The following is a 20,541-nucleotide window of genomic DNA, read 5'->3' as shown; positions in this document are numbered from 1 at the left end:
CTCTGTCACCCTCCCCTGTTCTCCTCAGCTCTACTCACCGCTCAGTGAAGTCCTGAAGTCTGGCTAGACCATTACCGATAGAGCCTCGCTGACATAATCGAAAATCGATTTCATCTCACTTCCTCATGCCGCGTCCTCTCACCCACTATCTCCACCACCGTTTCACATCTCAGCCATGTACCTCGGCTCTACTCACGTTCTACGTGACGCAAAACGAGGATTTACCCGAGGTGGGATACGGGGTAAATCCTACCTGGACCCATGACGCAACAATTTTCTTTGACCAGACCGAGGGAAGAATGACGAGCGATGGCAGAATATTGTCATAAATTCAGTATACCGGGATCGTTTTGGTGGTATTGAGCGGTCACTGACTGCTTCATCCCCAACGTAATGAAGAAATAAAGGGGGTAGTAACTCAAGTGACAGTGAGAAGGGCGACGAGGGTTAGGATCATGTGGGATGACTATTCAGATTTTTTTTCCCTTGCATCACTCTGGTGCCTCTTTCCCTGGCTGGGTATTTATAAGTACTTTGTCATTACTTTATAATTACTCTTGGAATTAGTCTTTCTCATGTTCATTCATTTTCATCTAAATAATAATGCAGGAAAAATAAATGTTTGAACACAGCTTTTCACAACGGTAATTTAATTCAGTAGCGAAGTGGGAAAACGAGATAAGTCACTGGTGATTTGTGACCAGTTTTTGGTGAATATTTTGAAATCTAGGGAAGCTACGACAATTTTTATTATAAACTTTTTTGTCGGTCGAATTGAGTACTACAAAAAATGTCATTACAAAATTCCGCTGTCTCTCTTGGATTTGGAGATATTACTCAAGGATGAGTCAATTTATCTTGTTTTTCCCCTTCACTGATTGGTGGAACAATTTATTGGAAAGTGTCATAACCTGTATGATTTCTAGCGTCAGAATCATGTAGAGACTGAAAACGTTAATAAATTTTTTCCTCATTACACAATTTGTTTTTCACGTCCCTCAATCACACACTTTAAGGGAATATTTTCACTCTATTTCACCCCCACTTGCTACCAAATCCCATAAAAAAAATCATGAACTTCAGTTAAACAAGCCGTGAAACAAAAAAAAAATCAAATTATCTTTACGATATTCCGCAGTATTTTTTTTTCAACTCATTTGATCCTTTTTCATTTTTACTCCTGTGGAGTTTAAAGGGAGGGAATGAGCTGACGGTGAGTCGGGGAATACGAGGCTACGCTCTCGCCTTGTTGTCGACCCAAAACGATGCCTGTTCCTCCATTTTTTATGATTTTTTTTTATTTCATTTTTCTTCTTGAAGCACCGGGGGATCGCAAGCAATATTCGTTCGTGGAAAGTTCTCCAGTCTCGTGAGTGGAGAATAGCGAGAATCGGCGGGGAGAGGGCTGAGGGTGGAGAGGAAAATTGCCCCGCGTTATCGTTGTCGCTTGTGCCATTACGATTCAACTGATTTTTTCACGTTTCTCTTGGTTGTTTATTGTTATTTACTTTTTTACAGCTGAATGCAGCATTGTATTTTATAAATTCAAGATTTTCGTATGTTGTAATCATCGGTGAGGAGAGCGTACATATTCACGGAACTGTACATTCACTTGCCCGTGTATTTATCGAAAAAATACTGCACCATGATTTTTCCCACTCGCTCGTGATGAGACCGATCAATGCAACATGTTGCGGTTTTTTTTTGTGATAATCACTTTACCTCAAATCACTTGAACATAATGCTCCATTAAGGGCTGTCCAAGCCATTCTCTCGCCATGCTAATAGTGTATTCATATCGCTGATGCCACGGGTGCTCCACGGCTCGAGTGGATCCGTGGGTGATGTTGGTGTCACGGTGCCATTTTTCTTACCATCATTATCATGAACCTCGGTGATCAATTTCGCTGGGGCAACTCTGCGATAGAAAGAAAATTACCTGTATTTTTTTGTTAAAAAACCCCTGTGGAATTTTTTTTGTCGGTAATGACTCCAAACATTAAATAATAAAGACTTCTATTCGCATCACATGGTGCAGTCGTTGGGACTGCGAACTGGGAAATTTTTCCCTACATTGGTGGAAATATCTGCAAAGACTATTCTCATTTATTCGAAACTACGAAAAATGTTTATTGTTACTACAGGATTAAAATATAGGATGATAAAAAATTTTTTATCGTGCCTTTGTTGGGCTTTTTTTAATATTCATTACCTGTTCTTTGCGGTTTTGGGACGACGCTTGTGATGTTTGTTGGGACGATAGTCCCCATTCTTTTCATTCTGCCGACAATCATCGGGATTAGTTTTGTTGTCGGGCGTCTGGTGGAGATCCGGCAATCCATTGACTTGTGTCGGTTGAGTGGGTGGAGGGTAGGTGGGCTGTTCATCGGCGGATGAGGAGGATTCTAGGGTGGCTGAACGGTTGGAACGACGCTGATGGGCTGATGAAGAGTAACGCAGGCTCGCTGAACGAATACGACGCAGACGGGATTCAGCTCCCAAGAGATTTGAGCCTGAAATTGGAATTATTATTTGTGGAGGTTGTAGAGTGAATGGGGGTGGTGTTCATTTTATGGCTGGGGTTCGACGGTTTATTGGGCCATTTTTGATGGGGAGGATTGGAGGGAATGGAGAGTATTGATTTTTTATGGAAAGAAATTATTGTAAAGATTGAATTTCTGATGAATTAAGATTTAAAAAAAAAATCACCGGATTATTTCATAATATTGAGAGTATTATTATCTTCGTACATTTTCTTCAATTGACTGAGTTTTTTGAAACATTAATTTCCTTTAATCTGGCATTTTTTCTCAATATCCGGGGAATGAACTTCAGTTGAGTTGTACTCACTACCACATATGTCATTGTCACTGGATTCAGCCATGTACTTCTTCTCCTTGTTTTCTGGCTCGAGATTGCCCCCTGGGGCGATAAAATTACCGAGTCCGAAAGTCTCCAGTATTTGTGAATCCAGAGCCACTTTTGGCTCACTGGCTATTCTCGCCTCCTTTGCCATCTTGAGAAGTTGCTCCTTGTGTGAGTCCGGTGACTCCGAGGCGATCACCAGATTTAGAAGTGGATCAAGTTTATCGGTACTTTCATGATTTTTTTGCATCGATGCTGATGATGTCACTGTCTTTTCAATTTCCCTATTTTGATCTGCAAAAGAGTGACAGTACTACTCCTATGACAAAAGAAAGCTAAAAAGGTGTTAAAGTGGTAATACTTATCTAAGACAAGACATTATACAGAATTGAACTAATTTTGAGAGATTGTTATCAAAACAATTTGTTAACGGACAAATTCCTGCGACCAAAGAATCGACTGAGGCCCTGTCTTCAAAAATTGTCCTATCACTAAGAATCATGTTAATCAATGTAAATTACTTCCAAAAGTGTTATTCGACGGAAATAAAGTGGTGCATTACAAGATGGGAAAAAATATATTTTAAAAACATTAAATTTTAGGAAAAATAAATCGATTCTGTACGTTATCTAATCTTATCCATGTGAATACGTGGTAGTCGATGTAAATCCTAAGTTTCTTTTGTCGATCGAATGCCGAGATATCGATGGAGGAAAAAAATACATGAAGTAGAAAAATAAAATTGATGACTTCCTGAAATAGTTTCGTCAAATTCGAAAGAATATAAAACTTGATGTTTCCAGGCAAAAAGTAGATTCAAATATTTTTTCCTTTTAGTTATAAAAATATTTATCATCATTGATACTGGATATAAATGCGGAAGAGCTGGTGTTGCATGAGAATTTTCAAGGTGCTCAATATTTCCTGGTTGGTATAAAAATTTTACTATCTGAACTAGAAAAATTGTTTCTCGTTTGTCATTTCATTTTTTTATGCTACAAAAAAAATGGTCAAATATTTCTACAGTCCTCCATTTTGGATGCCTGATATTGCTAAATTAAAATGCTGTCATCACGCACTAGAAAATTATTGCAAATTAATGAGCGACAAAATGGTACGTGACAAATGGTTACAAATGCCTGTTCATTGCCTGTTTTGTGATACTCCAGGAAAGTATTAAGATATTTTTCACTTAAGATATCCTTCACTGAATTTACCTGAATAAGCCTTGGCTGGCCAAATATATATATGTAATATACACTAGGAATTTTACTTCATGTGGATAGAATTCAAGAACACCCGGAAAATTGGTGGCTCCACCGATTAACTGGAAGGAACGTGTCATTTTCACCACATATTTACCAATAAATATATATATATGTATTTAAATCGATTTTCATGTATTTATAACAATATTCTTTATCAACATCGTCCTTGACGGTGGATTCGAATGCGGAAAAACATAAAAAAGTTCGTGTGTCTAAAAAATTATATGACGGACTTATCAAACAAACACCAAAGTTATGGCTAAACCATTACATTATTTCGCATAAAATCAATATGACGCACTGACATTACAAGTGGATATGGAATTTTAATCATTTTTTATGTATATTAACTGTCGGCTTTGAAAGGAATCATCGTCAGTTGTAATAAATTCTAAAAATGAAGAATACCATCGCGCAACTTTGTTTATTCATCTGCTGCTTCCAGATGCATCACGTAAGTCCCAAATTATTTTGGTTAAACGAGGGAGTTATTAAAGTCGACTGAACTTAAAGCGATTTTTTCTAATTTCCGAGGATTGACTTTTAATCTCCGGTGAATCTACTTTCCATAGAATACTTGAAATTTGGTTGCAGGTATGCATTACTGGTTGCTCAAGATTCGTGCATGGCGACGGTGGAAATACTATAGACATTCCGGACAACGGCAAGGTTGAAGGGCTGCATAAGTCTACTTGGTATAAGAAAGTCATTTGGAAAGAGATCGTCTATGGCCCTGTGACGGTCAGTAAAATTTTTCCCCAAAAAATTTATTTCAGATTTCACTGAAAATTCCGTCAAATTCCCGAATTGGTCAATTTATTTAAATTTAGAATCTGATATGGATATCCGTAAGACACAAAACCCGGAAAGAATCCCTATATCTCCATATGGTATCCACTGACCACTCCGTATCTTCCACATGACCTCCGAAGGTCTTCAAAAATTTTCCCGAAAAATCCTATAGCGAATTCTCTGAGAAATTATTTGGAATATTCTGCGAGAACTCCTATAGAAAGAATTCCATAAAAATATTTGAATTCGAAGAGCAGAAATTGTAAGATTTGTTCATGCGTGATGTCGCTCAATTGGTGTATTTTTTTATTTACCTACCCTTCATAATTTATGTTTATTTATATATTGCATGACAGGCTTCATGGAATGTCGAAAAATTCAATTCCGGATGGTTTTCCGATAGTTGGGACCCTGTTTCGAGCGGAAAGATTGACCTCTGTGAACCGATTGGTGATGAAGCTGGTAGTTGGAGGGTTTATATACAGGAATTGCTTGGACTCCGCTGGGGATATAGCTGTCCAATAAAACCGGTAAGAAATCTTATCTTATTCATTCATTACAACAAATAATTGACAGTCCACGACGTCTTGTTGAAGAGATCACTCCTCAGGGATGAGCTTTTTCAGACCAAGTACAAAGTACAAAGGAGAAAGTAGCCCCTTAGGTACTAAGTACATTCATACTTTGTACTCAGAACAACCTTAAGTACTAAGTAAATCGACCCCTGTTATTATTACTCCGTCATTATATGGTGTTCATTTGTAGGGAGAGCGACCAATTGAGGAGGAACAATTGAATGGTGTCACATGCACATTGATGCATTCGAACAAGGTACTATTCGATGACTCACAAAAATACAGGGTGACCTTGCGTGTGTATGATAGGGATGATACCATGTTTTTGGCGGGCATAATCTATCGGCAAAAAGTTGACTAGCAAAAATCGGCGCAATTAATATTGAATAAAACACGAATTGTGCTAATTCTAAGAATTATTGCTATGAATAGAAAAACATTATAAAAGTGTTACTGAATGATAATAAACGACTATAACAAGTGACCACGGAATGAATCATCCAATAAAAATAACCCAATTTGAATTAGAAAATGAATAAGAAAGTTTAAGGTGCGGTGTTGTAATTTCAAGGAGAAGACGGATAAAAATTCTGCAACAATTGCCCTGATTTTCCTCGACTCAGTTGGTAGCACATTTGTTTGAAAAAACATTTCATTTCCAAACTCTTGGCAATTTTTCTCGGGAACAGAAATAATTTCTGGGGATTTCGGAACTGAAGGCAAATCGGTGTATCTCTCTTTTGAAGTTTCGGAATTATATCGGATTTATATTACACTTCGGTCCTAAGTGCTCTACCTCCAGCAAAAAAACTCCACAATTTTCTAGGTATTTGTTATCCAACTTTTGTTGGACGTAAATTTACCTTTTACAACAGTTGCCAACTCCTCAATTTTATGATTTGTATCGCAAGACTGCACTTGAGTATCGGTTTGATTTGTAGTTATCGAGGTGGACGTTGGAACTTTGGCCTGTTGTGACTTTGCTTTAGATGCAGCATCTGTAGTTGGTATTCCCTCGGTAGCACTAGCCAGGTCAATGTCGTGGGCAAAGGCCATTACATCTAGCGCTGCAGTCAGAGCATCACCAAAGCCACCAGTCACGCCCGCTGACGCTGAGATTTCTGGCTCACCCATGTGAGGGCTGAATACAAAACGTCAAAGAAAACAGAAGGGGAAATGGTTGTTAGAGGGAAACATTGAGAGAGTTGTCAAGTGTTTCTGTCGTTACATTTTACCTAGGTAAAACAAATCCGAAGGAACGATAAACTCACAATCTCTTCATCCTGCGTCGCAACGTCAATGATTATCTTTAGACTTTTCTTCAATTATTCAACAATTTTGACAAATTTAACCAGTTATCTCGAGATATCTAAAATTTTCCAGAAGTTCGATAAATGATGTGCATCATACGGACCGTCTACACAAAATGATTCCTCCTCACAAACTCAGAAAATTTCCATGAATAACTCGAATCCTCTCCATTTGCGCTTCATCTCACGAGTCTCAAAATAATCGCATTTTCAATCAGCGAATCATTATTTCAAGCCAATAATTTATTTAAAGGACAATGAAATGAATACCTTCGCCTCACTGGTGTTGAAATGGATGCTCTGCCCCACATAATGCACCTGAGCTCCTCTCCACTCATCCCCCTCTTCTTCAATTCAGCAATTGTTACTTTGCCAACTCTCTGAAAAACGAATACAAGTCGGTAATTGCATATTTTTTCCAGCAATATTACTATTTTCTCCGGTTAATTTGCACTTTGCCTCCGAACGACTGCAATATTACTTCCCAGCGTGCTCTTTGGCTCCATATAATTTTTAAAAATCCAGTGTTTACCGAAATGATTTCAGCTCTAAGTGAAAACAAATAGAAAACGAATAAATGCGAACACTATAGTTAACTAATTCTCAAGCGTAAAAATATGAAATGAACCGGAACACGAGGGGAGGGTGGAGGAGGAGGAGGAACGATGTCAGTGAGTAAAGGTCACTTAGCCTCAAGTAAGTTGGCTATAGCTGTACCTTCCAATTAGCGACAGCACCTTTTCTCTGTCTTGCCCTAGTCTTGGATTTGCTCTTTATCACCATGACACCTCGTTGCTCCGAGGCCGGATTATTCGGGTCGTCGCCCGGACCCAACTTTATGCTGTACTCTTGAAGATAATTGTGGGCGTCTTTCTGCGATACAGCTCGCTCAAGCGATACCACAATTTTCGCCCACTTGTGAGGTAGATGACATGAAAGAAAAATTTTCCGACAGTTAATTAGCATTTCAGAGGGTGAATTCATGATTTTTCCAAACGATAAAGCCCATTATCTCGAAGGGACATGTGGTAAAAGGTCCAGGATGAGGTTTCAATTGGCCTCCGTTAATTTTTATTGTCGTTTCATACCTGTTTCATGGGCCTGAATAGCACAATTGACATAATTCAAGCCTTGAAAAAATAAATACTCATCTGAAGTAAATTGTTATCTGGCTAAAATAATTTTCTTTCTCTGTAGAATGTACTTTGCAAAAATAACTTGTCTTCTCAAGGGGGATTGTTCATTTATTTCATACGCACCTGCTTCACAAATTCCTTCTCACTCTGCTCAATAACATGTGCATAAGTGTTTCCCATCATAGCGATCAACATGTTGAGAAGAAGAATGGGCACCAGAACCATAAATATAGCAAACACAGTCTTACTCAAATTCGGATATGCAGTATCACTCAGATCTCCATACTGCAAGAAACGAGTAGAACGATTTATATTTCACTCACCTCAGCATAATGGATTTATTTTTCTACGTGAACTGCACTATTCCCCCCCAAAATGAATCCCGTAATCGGGTAATATTTCGAGTAGACGGCCGATATTTCATCCACGTCGTCGACTTATGACCCGATCGGAAACGCCCAAGACGTCTAATAAAAATTTTTTCCCTCCCTCCCTTCACGGTTACATCAATACCAAACTTTAGCAAAAGTTGTAAGTATTATTCCAAAGTTTGTAAATTCGATGGTATCAATTTGTGATTCGTTCCCGTCACCCACTCCTTCCGCAAGATTTTTTTAATTAAACCTCGTCCAACTTTCGCCAACAGTACCATCAAGATTTTTCATTCAACTCACACTGTAATCACCGAGGGTGATCTGAAACAGGGCCATCCAAGTCGAGTGATAAGAGTGATAGAGGCTGGACTGGACCCTGGGAAAGCCCTTGTAGAGAAAATGAAAGGACTGGGAGAAGCCAAACAGGACGACCATGTAGATGATGCCGAAGGTCAACATATCCCCGGTTATCATGCTGTAGACCATAGTGACGAACGGCCCAGTCAGTCTCACAGCTCTGCAACAGACAAACAATTTTTCTCCATCATCCTCGAGGCTCCATTACCAATTCCATCAGTCCATCTTCATTATTGTCATTATCAGCACTTGTGATTGTCTCTGAGGTAGCTTCGAAATCCCGTGCAATCGATGGCCAATCAAAATACACAACTCCCTCCCCCCCTCACCCCATGTCTACTCCATTACCTAACTTATGCACATGCATATCCTAATCTACCTTTGCACATCCTTCTCTCACTCACTATCCAAATACCAAAATTGTACGCATGTAATGTACGCCGTTGTATATGCATACCCTGCATTTATGCCAAACGAGATTCACATCGCAGTAGTACATATATCGGTGGGCGGTGTTACACAAATACACATAGTGAACGCTTACGATTTATGTTAAATGTCCAAATGCAACGCGTTGTGTTGATTAATAACGTGCTGGATGAGAGAGGAGTGGGGAGGGTTGTTATACTGATTTTATCGGTAAATTCAATTTATATCTCGATATCCGTTTTGTGGTTTTATCGGGAATGATGGGGGATGTATGATAAAATTTCTTCTGGACAGGGAGAGAGAGAGATTTAATTATTATTGATTGGGTGGGGGAGGTTGATGATTGTGAGGGGTGGAGGTGGATTGAAATATTTATGATTAACGGGTGAATAGTCGATTCTCGTGCGGATATTTACTAATGAGATGAAATATAAGAAAGTATTGTGAGAGTGACGGTCAATCAAGTATATCAGCTGTTGCCAATCATGACAGCTTTAGTAAAGTACGACAAAGTGCAGCGAGACAAAGTATATGAAGATCTCAAAGGGTATAATAGGGTACGATATAAATAAAATAAATTTCGAGTAAATGCTGAAGCTCTCTACCATTTTTTATAGAGAGGATGACTTGTACTTTGTCAACATCATTCAAGTATTGCCCTTCCACCCCTCGTCATGTAAATTCCCAAGGAACATCTCCGTAGACCCGATCATTTGAATTCTTTTCCATTAATAACTTGAAAGTCCCTCTCCAGTGAATCAATTGACTCATGTGTTCTGTGCTCCCCCTCGTAATGACATAGTCATCACCACTCGATGTCAATGCCCCCCGACATAGACATGACAGACAGAAACAGATTGACTGATCATGGAGTTTGATGTCATCAGTCACATTGATTTTCGAAATTTCGGAAACGTAAGGGGTATGCAAAAGTCAGTATTATTATCTTCCAATGTGGATGATCTGGTGATGATGAAGAGTCATCGATTAATAATTCACTCAATCTGCCAACTAGCCATGTGGCGTCAATCGGCGCTCATATCTCCAGTGTCCTTCCCACTCCACTGTCTATCAGTTCTCCTCAACAATTTGAATTACGTCCGAGTGATTCTCCACGGGTGGGGTGGGGTATCATGATTAATGCTATGATTTTCCAATCGAACGGATTTAGTCATTGGGTATCATGCATTAACAAATCGGCCGGAGAGAGAGGTAGAACTATGTGAATTTAATAGAATATCTGGGGGCATTGATGAATTCTGTCGTCAGAAGTGGATTTAGCGTGAAATATCAAAATCATTTTTTACTGTGATTTTTTTCAACTACAAAATTGGTCTCTCATGATTTTCGCTGATATCACTCGTCATCGGAATAAATTGGCACTAAAGACTGCTCTCATCGAAGCTGGTGAATTTTGAATGATGAAGATTATCTCCGGAATTATCACAGATGCAAAAAAAACATCAAATGATTTTTTTATAACTGGGAAATTTCCAAGAAAAAATGTCCGATCGAATTACATCGTAATTGGCCTCATTTAAGCGATAATACAGCGAGTATCAATTAGCGAAATGATTATTAAATTTTCTCGTTTCTATCTTCACCTGAAAATCCAAATTCCGAACTTATCAATTTTCCTCTAGTCTACCCCTTTTTCCGGCTACATATGTTGCCCTCGATGACGTCAAAGTACTTGGACGACAGTTGGATGACATTTTGAAGAATACGCGGTTGAACAGGAGGAAGATGAACGGCTGCGAAACTCACACACACACACACACACACACTGGCATACCGACAAGTTACATCGGGAGATCGCTCACGTGATTGGCATATCAAATCACAAAGTCATGGATTTTCTCTTCGAGGAAAATTCCTCCATCCGCAGATAAGTTTCCGATAAGTTTTCTAATACTTTTTTTTTCTGCAAAAAATTTGTCGACTTTCTATTTCAATATCGAGCTTCTATAACAGCAGTATGGGGGAATTTCCGGAAACTTTGCTGTCTAGTGCTTCATAAAATCTCGATAATGACGACGATAATGATAATAAAATGACTTGCGAATCTCCTTCGAAGAATCCCCTCAAACGCGATGATTGCCAGAAGCAGCAGAACGACGGCCATGAAATAATGGAAGGTGATCTCATTAACGAGCTCGGAAAATTTCCGATTCCAAACACCCCAATTACGTCGATTTTCGTTAATTAGTTGTCGAGATAATTGGAAAAATAGTTTTCCGACTTCGGGGGGACTTTTTTCGTCATCACAGCGAGTTTTCCAGTGAAAATTACCCCCGACATTTCACCCGTCCATTGGATTAAAAAAAATTCTCCAATGCTCGAAAAATATTTTCAACTAATTAAAAATTCTCACCCGGCAAAGAACATGAGTAAAAACCATGAGCCCGGAACAGCAACAACGAGAATGGCATCCTCAGCGTGTCGATTACCAGCTAAACGGCATGGTATACAAGCCAGTATAAGTAGATTGCTGATAACAAATATAAACTTGGCGGGTTCGTGTGTCTGTAACATAGTAACAAAAGCTGTAAATATAATAAAATTGATGGACAATGATAGAAGGAGTTACTCAAGAATTCTTGTTTGCCAATTTGGCGTGTGGAGATGAGGGTTTTCTTCCTGGTAGTCAATCGTTTGATTGAACAATTCACGTTACGAGTGATGCAACACTCGTGCAATCGACATGACCTCCACCTCAGTGAGCGTCGTTAATCCTCCATCAGTTATTTAGTCTCTTTTTTCCTTGATAGTTTTTTTTTTTCATTGCCGAACCACTTGATTCTCCAGGAAATTGATCGGTGAAGAAGGATTCGCTTGACTAAAACGATTGATCGGTCGATTTTTTATCCCCTGCAGGAGGTGCTCTGGGATTTAGTCACAATTTGATCTTAACAACGAATGAGGAATTTGTCTTATGACCGCTCTGAATCCAAGAGACATCATGCGAAAGGTAACGCACCTGGGGCTATCGATTGTAATGGAAAAAAAAAATGCGATTGATCATTGTGCACTCACCAACTGTTTCAAAAACGATATCGGCCCAATATTGACAATCTCTCCTCCCAGCTGAAGGAGAATGTAGCCAACAACCCCGAGTACAGTAACACACTCAGCAATTGTTCTGCCAACATCCGTCAACTCCTCCGGCCAAGCCATCAATTCAGCATCCATTTCGGCTGGACGTTGATATACAGCGAGTGACAGGGTTGTCAGGTGAAATACGAGAATGATAAGACGCTTGAGAAACTGCAACTTTTGTCAGAGTCATGCGAGTGACTGCATTTACTCAGGGTAATTTTTGGAGTGACTCTGGGGCTTTTCATATTGATCGACTCACCCTTGCAAAGGTCTTCCATTTTTCCTCGAGGAGACGCTGAATTATCCCCCCGTCTAGCATATCCAAGTGCTCTTCCTTGGTTCCATTGAGGATTATAAACAGGGCTGAATTCCAGTCTGTAAATCCGGTTAATTTTACTTTGACAATTGTATTCTTGTGTAATTCACTGATTAAAAGAATTCATTCAATTAAATTGCGTAATAACTCGGTAAATCAGATGAATTTAATCAATCCAATTTATCGAATTTAATTAAATTCTTAATCCGAAAACTCTGAACTTCATGAAACAGGAATCGGATTTTCCCAATCAGGTCGCTCAACGAGACCGGGATAAACCCCCTCAGTGAAATCCCCAGGACTATGAATTATCAGCAGACACACTGAGCCCTAATTAGTGTTCGAAGTGATTAGTCATCCCCTCGGCAAGTTGATGGGCAATGTATGAGTAAATGAATAGAGGATCTTTCGGAGTAAAAAAAATATTGAGGAGAGATAAATGAAAAAGACCACATGCATGTATGCAAACAATGTTTGATTTCCTCTAGTACTATGGAAATCTAATTCGATTGTCTCCGGGGATTATGTTCAACATTCCTACGTATTTATCTATAATTTTTGCTCTTATTCATCAATAGAGATGAATAAAAAAGGGCAAAAGTGTAGAGGCAGAATAAAGGTAATAGTATAAAAGCAAAATTACTCGTTCTGCCATCAGGAAGAAGTGTATCCAGTGCATTGAGCGGATACGCAGAGCACGTGATGTTGCTGTATCTCCAAAACTCGCGTGCAGATAGCTCGAGCATTTCACGAAATACCTCGGCACGTCCTAGCTGACAGGCGAGTGTTAACGGCGTAAATCCAGCATTGTTGGCGATTCCATTTCGTGCTGGAAATTTTGGATGACGCAGGGCATAACCGAACATGTCCTGTCACCATCAACGTCATCAGTTTTCAGTTTTTCAATATCAAATGGAAAATAAAAAAAAGTAGGAACTCAATTTTCATCGATACTCTCGATTAAAAGCACATGTGCACGTATGGATTTTCACATTTACTGGGATATCGCAAAAACCGAGTGATTGACGTGTGTGGAGGTGACGTCAGTGGAAAGGTGGGAAAATTTCCGGTGCCAAACACATCAATTAACTTCATTTATCTCCATTATTGATCGTGATAGGTCGGGGTGAAAATTAGGCTCGTGAAAGGCTTTTTGGGGTATCTCGCCTGTTTATCAATTGAGAAATGTTTTTTGTAGGATTTTAAATCGGAAAATTTTTAGCTCATCGCGTTGAACATCGACACCATTAGCAATTCGTCTGTTGATGCCCCGATTCCGGAAATTTTTATTTAAAATGACATTTCTACGAGACCATAGTGTGCAGGTGACTTCGAAATAAATCCCATCAGCAACAGCTGATGGAACCGATCATTGGCAAGAATATTTTCAATTACAATTCAAAAGCTCACCAGCTTGTCGCCAACGACCACCATATGAAGTATCATATTCCCGAATGAATCCTGATCATCGGGATCAGCGCCCGAGTCAAGCAGAAGATTATAAACACTCTCATTAGCACAGCAGGCAGCCCAAGCGAGTGGATATTCTCCTAGATAAGCCAGTCCCTCGTAATCTGTGTTTCTAACTGGTCTATTGCTCTGCTGATCTTTAGGGAGAAAAAAACTCCCAATAGCTCTCTGTGATACAATAGCACCAGCCTCCACGAGATCCTGAACGAGCTCATTGTTGTTGTATGCAATTGCAAGATGAAGTGCACCAGCACCAAGGTACTCCTCACCCTCGACAACGTCAATGGCCAATCTTGGGAAACACTTGAGGAGAATACGTGCAATTCTCGTGTGACTCCTTGTATCACATATTATGAGAACGTGAAGAAGTGTTTCACCTAGGGAGCCCCTGTACTGCATCTGCCAACACGCCTCGTGATCATTCCACTGGGCAAGTGGATCAAATCGACTGAGTGATGCTTCGATTGGGAGAACAACTTGCTCGAGATCACGAAATTTCCAGCGAAGGTACTCGGCCCGATTGATAACCTGCGAAGAAAGATGACAATTGGGGGATTGACACAACAATTTGGACACTTCACATTGAAGAATTGGAAAGCTCCTATTCGAAACAAATCATGAATCAGATGATCATGACTGCAGGCCTAACTTTGCGTCACCTTACGTAGCCAATCACCTGTCCTTTGCCATCAGCGTACATCAGGATTCCGAACTGTCCCTTGATCAGCCTCTCCACTTCTGATTGTCCTCCTCGGTTGTAAGCATCGATCAGCTCACCACCTTTCTTGTAGTTTGCCAGATGATACAGGAGGCATTGGTCCTCATTGCTGGCTTGGCTGATCACCCGATCGAGGATCGAACCAGCGTTCACTTGACTATCACGAGGACGACAGCTGCAAGCACCCATTCAGAAAAGCAGAGGTGATGACCGGTTGAAGAAGGGGTTCAACATTTCGAGGAGACGGAGAGATAATTAGGACCAGATCGATGTAAGCTGATCTATGAGAGTGGTAGATGAATTGACTGGAGGATTTCTGATGGGCCTTGTTGTTTCTGAATGTCAGAAGTCATGAAATAGTCCCCCGGAACTCATTCCTGATTCACTCTTGGGTGCGTTTTTACGATAATTCATTGATCAGCACGAATTATTCACTCCACTCAAGTCAGAAAAGGGTCGACTTGCATCAGTTAACGGTCCGCACACCTTTCATTGTTGATAAAAATGAATAATTTGAAAAGTTGTGCCTGAGGCGAAGGGCGCCGTTGCACTGACAGTGGATTTTAGAAAGCCTGAAGGTCTAACATCGTCAAAACACAAAGGAGCCTCGGTGCGCTATAGCAACCGTCTTCACAATCTATAAATGGTACCTGGTGCAAGGGAGTACCAGAGGGTCACTGGGTGACGGCGAAAGCACACATCGCCCTCGAGCTAAATTCACAATGTGCATGTGATGCTCTTGACTTTTATCGTAATTCCAACGATTTCTGGTGACAACGGCCTATTTCATATTTTCGCAATTAGCAATAATATTGTAAATATATTGTCTTAGATTCGGAGGAACTTTTCGAAAAGCCAGCGAAGAGCTTCATTGACTGGTACGTTAATTAAATTTATTGAAAGAATTATGAGTGGAAATTTTTTTTTCATCAGAATAATTGTTGGATAATCATTGACATTGCCAATAATTATCATTTGCTATTCAAATGACTCTTTACCACGGGAGGAAGTCATGTGTATTGAATATTTACTCACTAACCGTTCGTCTAATCAGTGGCAATTGTGCAAAGTCAATAGTTTGCTATATATTCGCCTCTTCTTAGAATGAAAATGAAAGAAAAATATTCTACAGGCAGTTGTCGATATCGTCACGTTGATAAATGTGTTATATTATCACCTCGGAGGTGATTCATTCGGAGTAAATAATAGTGTGATGGATGTAATGCAATTCGGTGATTCAGCGGAGGTCAGAAAGGCGCAGAACAATTTCAACTTTTTTGCTTATCTCAAGGATTTTATGATTCACGTGTATCGGAGTTTAAACTAGTAACGGTACGATTCATCATCTTGTTTGAGTATCTGGTGAATAATTAATTTTTCGTGGTAAAACTAATTGCTTTTGTTATGCCATATTTACCGGTAATAGTGAGAAGCGATGAATCGCGAGATTTTTTGAATTGATAATTCACAACAATTTTGTAAGCAATAACTTTATTCAAATATCTCGAGAAAATGGTGGAGCTCATTAATCAAGATTAATTTGATCCCCTTGGGTTGTTAATAACGAAAATAAGTCGTCAGTCAGATTTAATTCGCGATAATAAATAACGACAGGAAAGGGAAAATATTGTAGGTGTGTTTTGAGGAGGTATACGAAAATAGATGTGATCAATGATTCATCGAGATTGTACTGGAAACGTTCGTCAAAAACACCTCGTCAAATACTTTTTCCACACGAGGGCCCATCAAGGTCACATGATAAAAAAGAATTTGTCACGAATTGATTTTTTACAAAATGCGGTAGGAGGGTAGTGACAGTGGAAGTGGTTTGCCGTCGATAAATCAATTTTTCCCTCGTAAAGATCGTAGTTATGTAAGTGTTAACAATTTTCTGGAATCTTCGTCATTCTCTCAATGAGAACATGAATAATAGATAGATTTAATTATTATTTACTGACATGCGGGAGGTATTTACGCATAAAAAAAATGTCTATGTGGATTTGGAAATATTTTCATTTAATTTTAAAAAATATATCTTTTGATATATTGAAAGAGTGCGTGAACCAAGCGAAAGTCGCCACCCCTCAGCGCGGGGGGTTGCGCTGTTTGGCGAGCGAAGTGAGCAGGGGTTCCATTCCTGACTACCCCAACAAGACATCAATAACCTCAAGAAGCCAAAAATAACCCCCACACCGATTTTATTCCAAACTTCATTATGGAAATGCTAAACACAACAATAATTCCGATCTATCATTCATCGCAGGCGTTTCGTGCGACAAAGGAGACCCATTTGGATTAGTCAAAGAAAGGGACAAGAGGACGTACAAATACAGAAAGAGATATTGTGTACAAATACAGTCGACGCTCTAGTCATTTCCCGGCGTTTCTCGAACTGTGCATACACACTATTGTTTCCCTTCCTCTTCCTCTCCCTCATGGGGCGTTGGGAGACGTTATCGCTGATTAATGCGACTTCGTGCCCGAGCTTGGTAATCGATTCCCCACCCAACCGCCCCACCACCTCCAGCGACCGTGTTATTTGTCACAAAATCCCGGAATTGTCTTTCCGAAGCCGCGTTAGGTATTAACATTATTTCCTCGTACCATTCGGCTTTTTTTGCAGAGATTTTCCTCTTTCCGGAGATAAAAATTCTGTCAGAATTTATTTTATAGGGATTCTTTTTTTTCACAAAGGGATACTAAACGATTATATTAACAAATACCGAATACCAGGGTTTTATATTTAAATGCTGCCGAATGAATTATTAATAGAAGCGAATTCTTTCCCCTCATGAGCGTTCGTTATTTATTGAATAAAACCAATCCTTTCATTACCAGCCATACCCTGATGATGCTCGATTTTTATTCAATTCAAGTGAAGGAACATGAAAATATTATTGCATTAAAATGAAATAGCGTGGTTTATAGTTGCATGTTACCATTGAACGAGAATTCAACGAGTTTTTGATAAAAATAATGAGAGGTCTGATAACAAATCCGGGATTTTTTCTTTTTATTTGCGATAAATGAAAAATGAAGTGGAATTGAAAGCCGCCCATCGCGATATTTAAATTGGAATCATTCATTTTATTCATCAGGTCCATCAATAGTTTATTTACGAATTGAACCGGAAACAGTCAGAATTAATCATTTCTCCACCATCTCCATAAATAATTGCCTTGAAATTCCTAATCTGTAATTGCTAAAAGCAGAAATAATTTCCCAGCAACCCCTAAAACCTCTATTGAACCGATTCTTATAAATATTCACCATAAATTGTTTCACGTGAATAATTCAACTCGCCACATACCTACGTACATTTACCCAGCAACTGTGCACGAGAAATAAAGAGGAAAATAGTAGTTTTATCGGGATCGTGGTTTTGCGGACGGAAGGATATATTATTAGATGTCGATTTGAATTGTAATCCAACGATGGAGAGGAATTACGATTACATCGGGTCATGCACTCCGTGTGTGACCCACTAGCATTGGTCAATTTTATACTTCATTCTGTCATTTGAGGAGGCGAATCGAATAACAACTGTTCGCGTGCTGAACTGTACTGAAATTTAATGCCCAATACAGGCTTGCCACACCAGTTGTGTTGATGAAGAAAATTTATGTAATTTCATTGCTGGTTAATTGCAATTGTATGACAAAATAACCAGACGGAAATAGCTGTGCGGGGGGGGGGTTAGCCCCTTTGAAGGGGCAAAGGGGTTGAGGATTCCGGGGATAAATGAACCAACTTGTAGATAAGGGTTCTGACATGCCAAAGGGTTTCCAAACCCTCCTAAGGTAGATATTAATTTCACTCTTGTAAAAAAAAACTCGGAATAAATGCGAGGAGGGTTAGCCCTTCTCAGGGTGGCTGGGAAAAGTAAGCGGCGGGGTGGGGGGGCTGAACCGACTGTTATTTCTTCGAAAGAGACAGGGAAATGGAGCGGTAAATTCAAATAATGTCAGCACGATTTTGTTCTACGTAAATGTGTGGAAGGAAAAATTTGATAAAATCGGGGAATTGCGATTTTTCACTCAGAAAAAAAAAATCTCTCCCTCCTTCCCATTCTTTGTTCTCCCTCTTTTGCAACCAGCGAAGGCTCAAAACCTATAAACATGACCAAGTTGAAGCGCGTGCCTCGAGAAGTCACCAGCACGCAACGAAACAGTTGCAGCACGCAAGTGCTTCAAAGAACCTCAAGAGCTCGACGCATAAAAAAATGAGGATGAAAAAAAAAGTAATAGTTGAAAAAAACTCCTCAAGGGGTGTCAAAGGGAGGTGGTGAATTTCCATTGCTCGTTGTGCATGCTTCAAACATATGCCGTGCTCTAGATCACAGTGATAACGAACGCTTGAAATCGTGCTTGAAGAACCTTTGTTAAGGGGAAATATTATCAGAATGACCCTGATGACATGAATACCAAGGTCATTAACTTGCGATTGTGAAAATTCCAGTGGTCGAGGGCTTTAGTGGGAGGAAGCAAATTTTACAGCAACGAGCGTTAATTTTCTTTTTTATGGACTGCATTGAAATTTATTAACTCGAGTTTCTCATTATTTTCGCTGAGTTATTTTTTCTCACTTCACTGATTTCCAGGTCGGAGGGGGAAAATTACCGGGGCATTGGAGCCTTGACATCGTTCTTATAATTTATTTAATAAATAGTTTCACTAACGTGTGTTCGCAGAGCTAGAGTCGATTTAAATCGCCCGTATGATCTTTCTTTAAATAAAATTGCTGATGCTCGTGAGCCTTATGACCCTGATTTGCGATTTGTAAGAGCCTCATGGAAATTCTGGCCTTTATGTAGGATAAATTCCCCCGATCTTTAGGGATTTTCTGCCTTTTTTGTCATTTTTCCTGATGATCGTTTTTTTTTGCATTTTATGGCAGACAAGTTCATGTCTACGTCAAGAAATTTATTTATCCCCTGCATGCGCCATTATATGTTCTTTTAATGGAGTTTCACGCTATTTTATAGACTCGACGAGAATGTCTGATGATTTTCCAGTCTGTGATAAGACTTGATATTTCACCGAATTCATTTTCTATTTGAATTTTCGCATATGTGTACGTGGGTATCGCAATATTACAGGTCTTTGACCTCCATCACACTTGTAATTTATTTAGCACAGACCCCCCCCCTGACCTGACTAAAACCCCTATTCATACATCTTTAAAAGCTACATTCCGGCCCTCAGGAATTTTCTTTTTTTCCATTTTTTTCCTCCAATCCATCAGTATTTTTTTTATTTTCTCAAACACGAGTTCAAAATAACTGCTATCAATTCACTTATTACCCGCATGTACGACCATAATTTTTAAAAATATTTCTTAATCTCTATTTTATGGACTCGAGAATTCCCATATTTTTCATGTCCTCTGGAATAAGTTCCGAGAAATTTCCAGATATTTTTCAAGCGCATAAAATCGAATGTGTTTTTCCATGAGTGCAGTCTATAATTTTTTATTTTACCAAAAGACTCGTTATTTTTTTTATTGAATTGTTTTTCTATGTTTTTAAGTGGTTTATCCTTCTCATAAGCTCATCGAGTACTTCGAGAAGTTTCTTCACGACTTCCGGACAATTTTTCAGTGTCGAGCTGTCCGGGAAAATGTCAATTGTAGATTCCTAAATATTCAAATGTGATGAGACCTCCGAGAGAACCGATATTCATTCATTAGTATTTCATGCTTATCGTATTTTCTGCTTACAGCATGACTCTATTATCGGTCTGTCAATGTTCAAGAGATATTTCATTTATTAACCATTCGAGATTTCCAGAACGTCCTCGAATAGCAGCCGTCAGTCAATCGACTTTAAAAATA

At 39.3% G+C, this 20,541-nt stretch overlaps 2 protein-coding genes across 6 annotated transcripts; one reads left to right on the top strand and one right to left on the bottom strand.

The window, feature by feature from the left end:
* Positions 1–53: 53 nt before the first annotated feature.
* On the bottom strand, positions 54–16,591 carry Iav (inactive). Of its 5 annotated transcripts, none has more exons than XM_064126702.1 (15): positions 15,749–16,164; positions 14,656–15,490; positions 13,932–14,519; positions 13,165–13,390; positions 12,465–12,580; positions 12,143–12,373; positions 11,481–11,632; positions 8,621–8,837; positions 8,070–8,231; positions 7,528–7,725; positions 7,081–7,190; positions 6,364–6,641; positions 2,851–3,159; positions 2,213–2,513; positions 54–1,918 (listed from the first exon to the last, which is right to left on the bottom strand). In XM_064126702.1, exons 2-15 carry the CDS (start codon positions 14,896–14,898, stop codon positions 1,750–1,752), a joined length of 3,300 nt encoding a protein of 1,099 aa, XP_063982772.1. In that variant the 5' UTR covers positions 14,899–15,490; positions 15,749–16,164; the 3' UTR covers positions 54–1,749. The 5 variants fall into 5 exon arrangements, with proteins under 5 accessions (XP_063982772.1, XP_063982771.1, XP_063982773.1 ...); XM_064126701.1 differs by having other exon boundaries at positions 12,143–12,379; positions 15,749–16,163; XM_064126703.1 differs by having other exon boundaries at positions 12,143–12,379; positions 14,668–15,490; positions 15,749–16,162.
* LOC135165429 (uncharacterized) lies at positions 4,430–5,984 on the top strand. Its single transcript, XM_064126710.1, has 4 exons — positions 4,430–4,587; positions 4,728–4,874; positions 5,282–5,455; positions 5,691–5,984. The coding sequence occupies exons 1-4, from the start codon at positions 4,531–4,533 to the stop codon at positions 5,859–5,861; spliced, it is 549 nt and encodes a 182-aa protein (XP_063982780.1). The 5' UTR covers positions 4,430–4,530; the 3' UTR covers positions 5,862–5,984.
* Positions 16,592–20,541: the final 3,950 nt, after the last annotated feature.

The sequence above is a fragment of the Diachasmimorpha longicaudata genome, chromosome 8 (genome assembly GCF_034640455.1).
Source record: "Diachasmimorpha longicaudata isolate KC_UGA_2023 chromosome 8, iyDiaLong2, whole genome shotgun sequence".
NCBI lineage: Eukaryota > Metazoa > Arthropoda > Insecta > Hymenoptera > Braconidae > Diachasmimorpha > Diachasmimorpha longicaudata.
The sequence above is the reverse complement of the archived record's forward strand: the minus strand, read 5'-3'. Positions and strand labels throughout refer to the sequence as shown.

Coding starts and splice junctions, on each gene's coding strand:
- LOC135165429 (XM_064126710.1), top strand. CDS start 4,531: ATGAAGAATACCATCGCGCAACTTTGTTTATTCATCTGCTGCTTCCAG. Junction 4,875..5,281: donor TCGTCTATGGCCCTGTGACG/GTCAGTAAAATT, acceptor ATTGCATGACAG/GCTTCATGGAATGTCGAAAA. Junction 5,456..5,690: donor ATAGCTGTCCAATAAAACCG/GTAAGAAATCTT, acceptor GTTCATTTGTAG/GGAGAGCGACCAATTGAGGA.
- Iav (XM_064126701.1), bottom strand. CDS start 14,898: ATGGGTGCTTGCAGCTGTCGTCCTCGTGATAGTCAAGTGAACGCTGGT. Junction 3,160..6,363: donor GTTGGCAACTGTTGTAAAAG/GTAAATTTACGT, acceptor ACTCTTTTGCAG/ATCAAAATAGGGAAATTGAA. Junction 2,514..2,850: donor TGACAATGACATATGTGGTA/GTGAGTACAACT, acceptor TTCCAATTTCAG/GCTCAAATCTCTTGGGAGCT.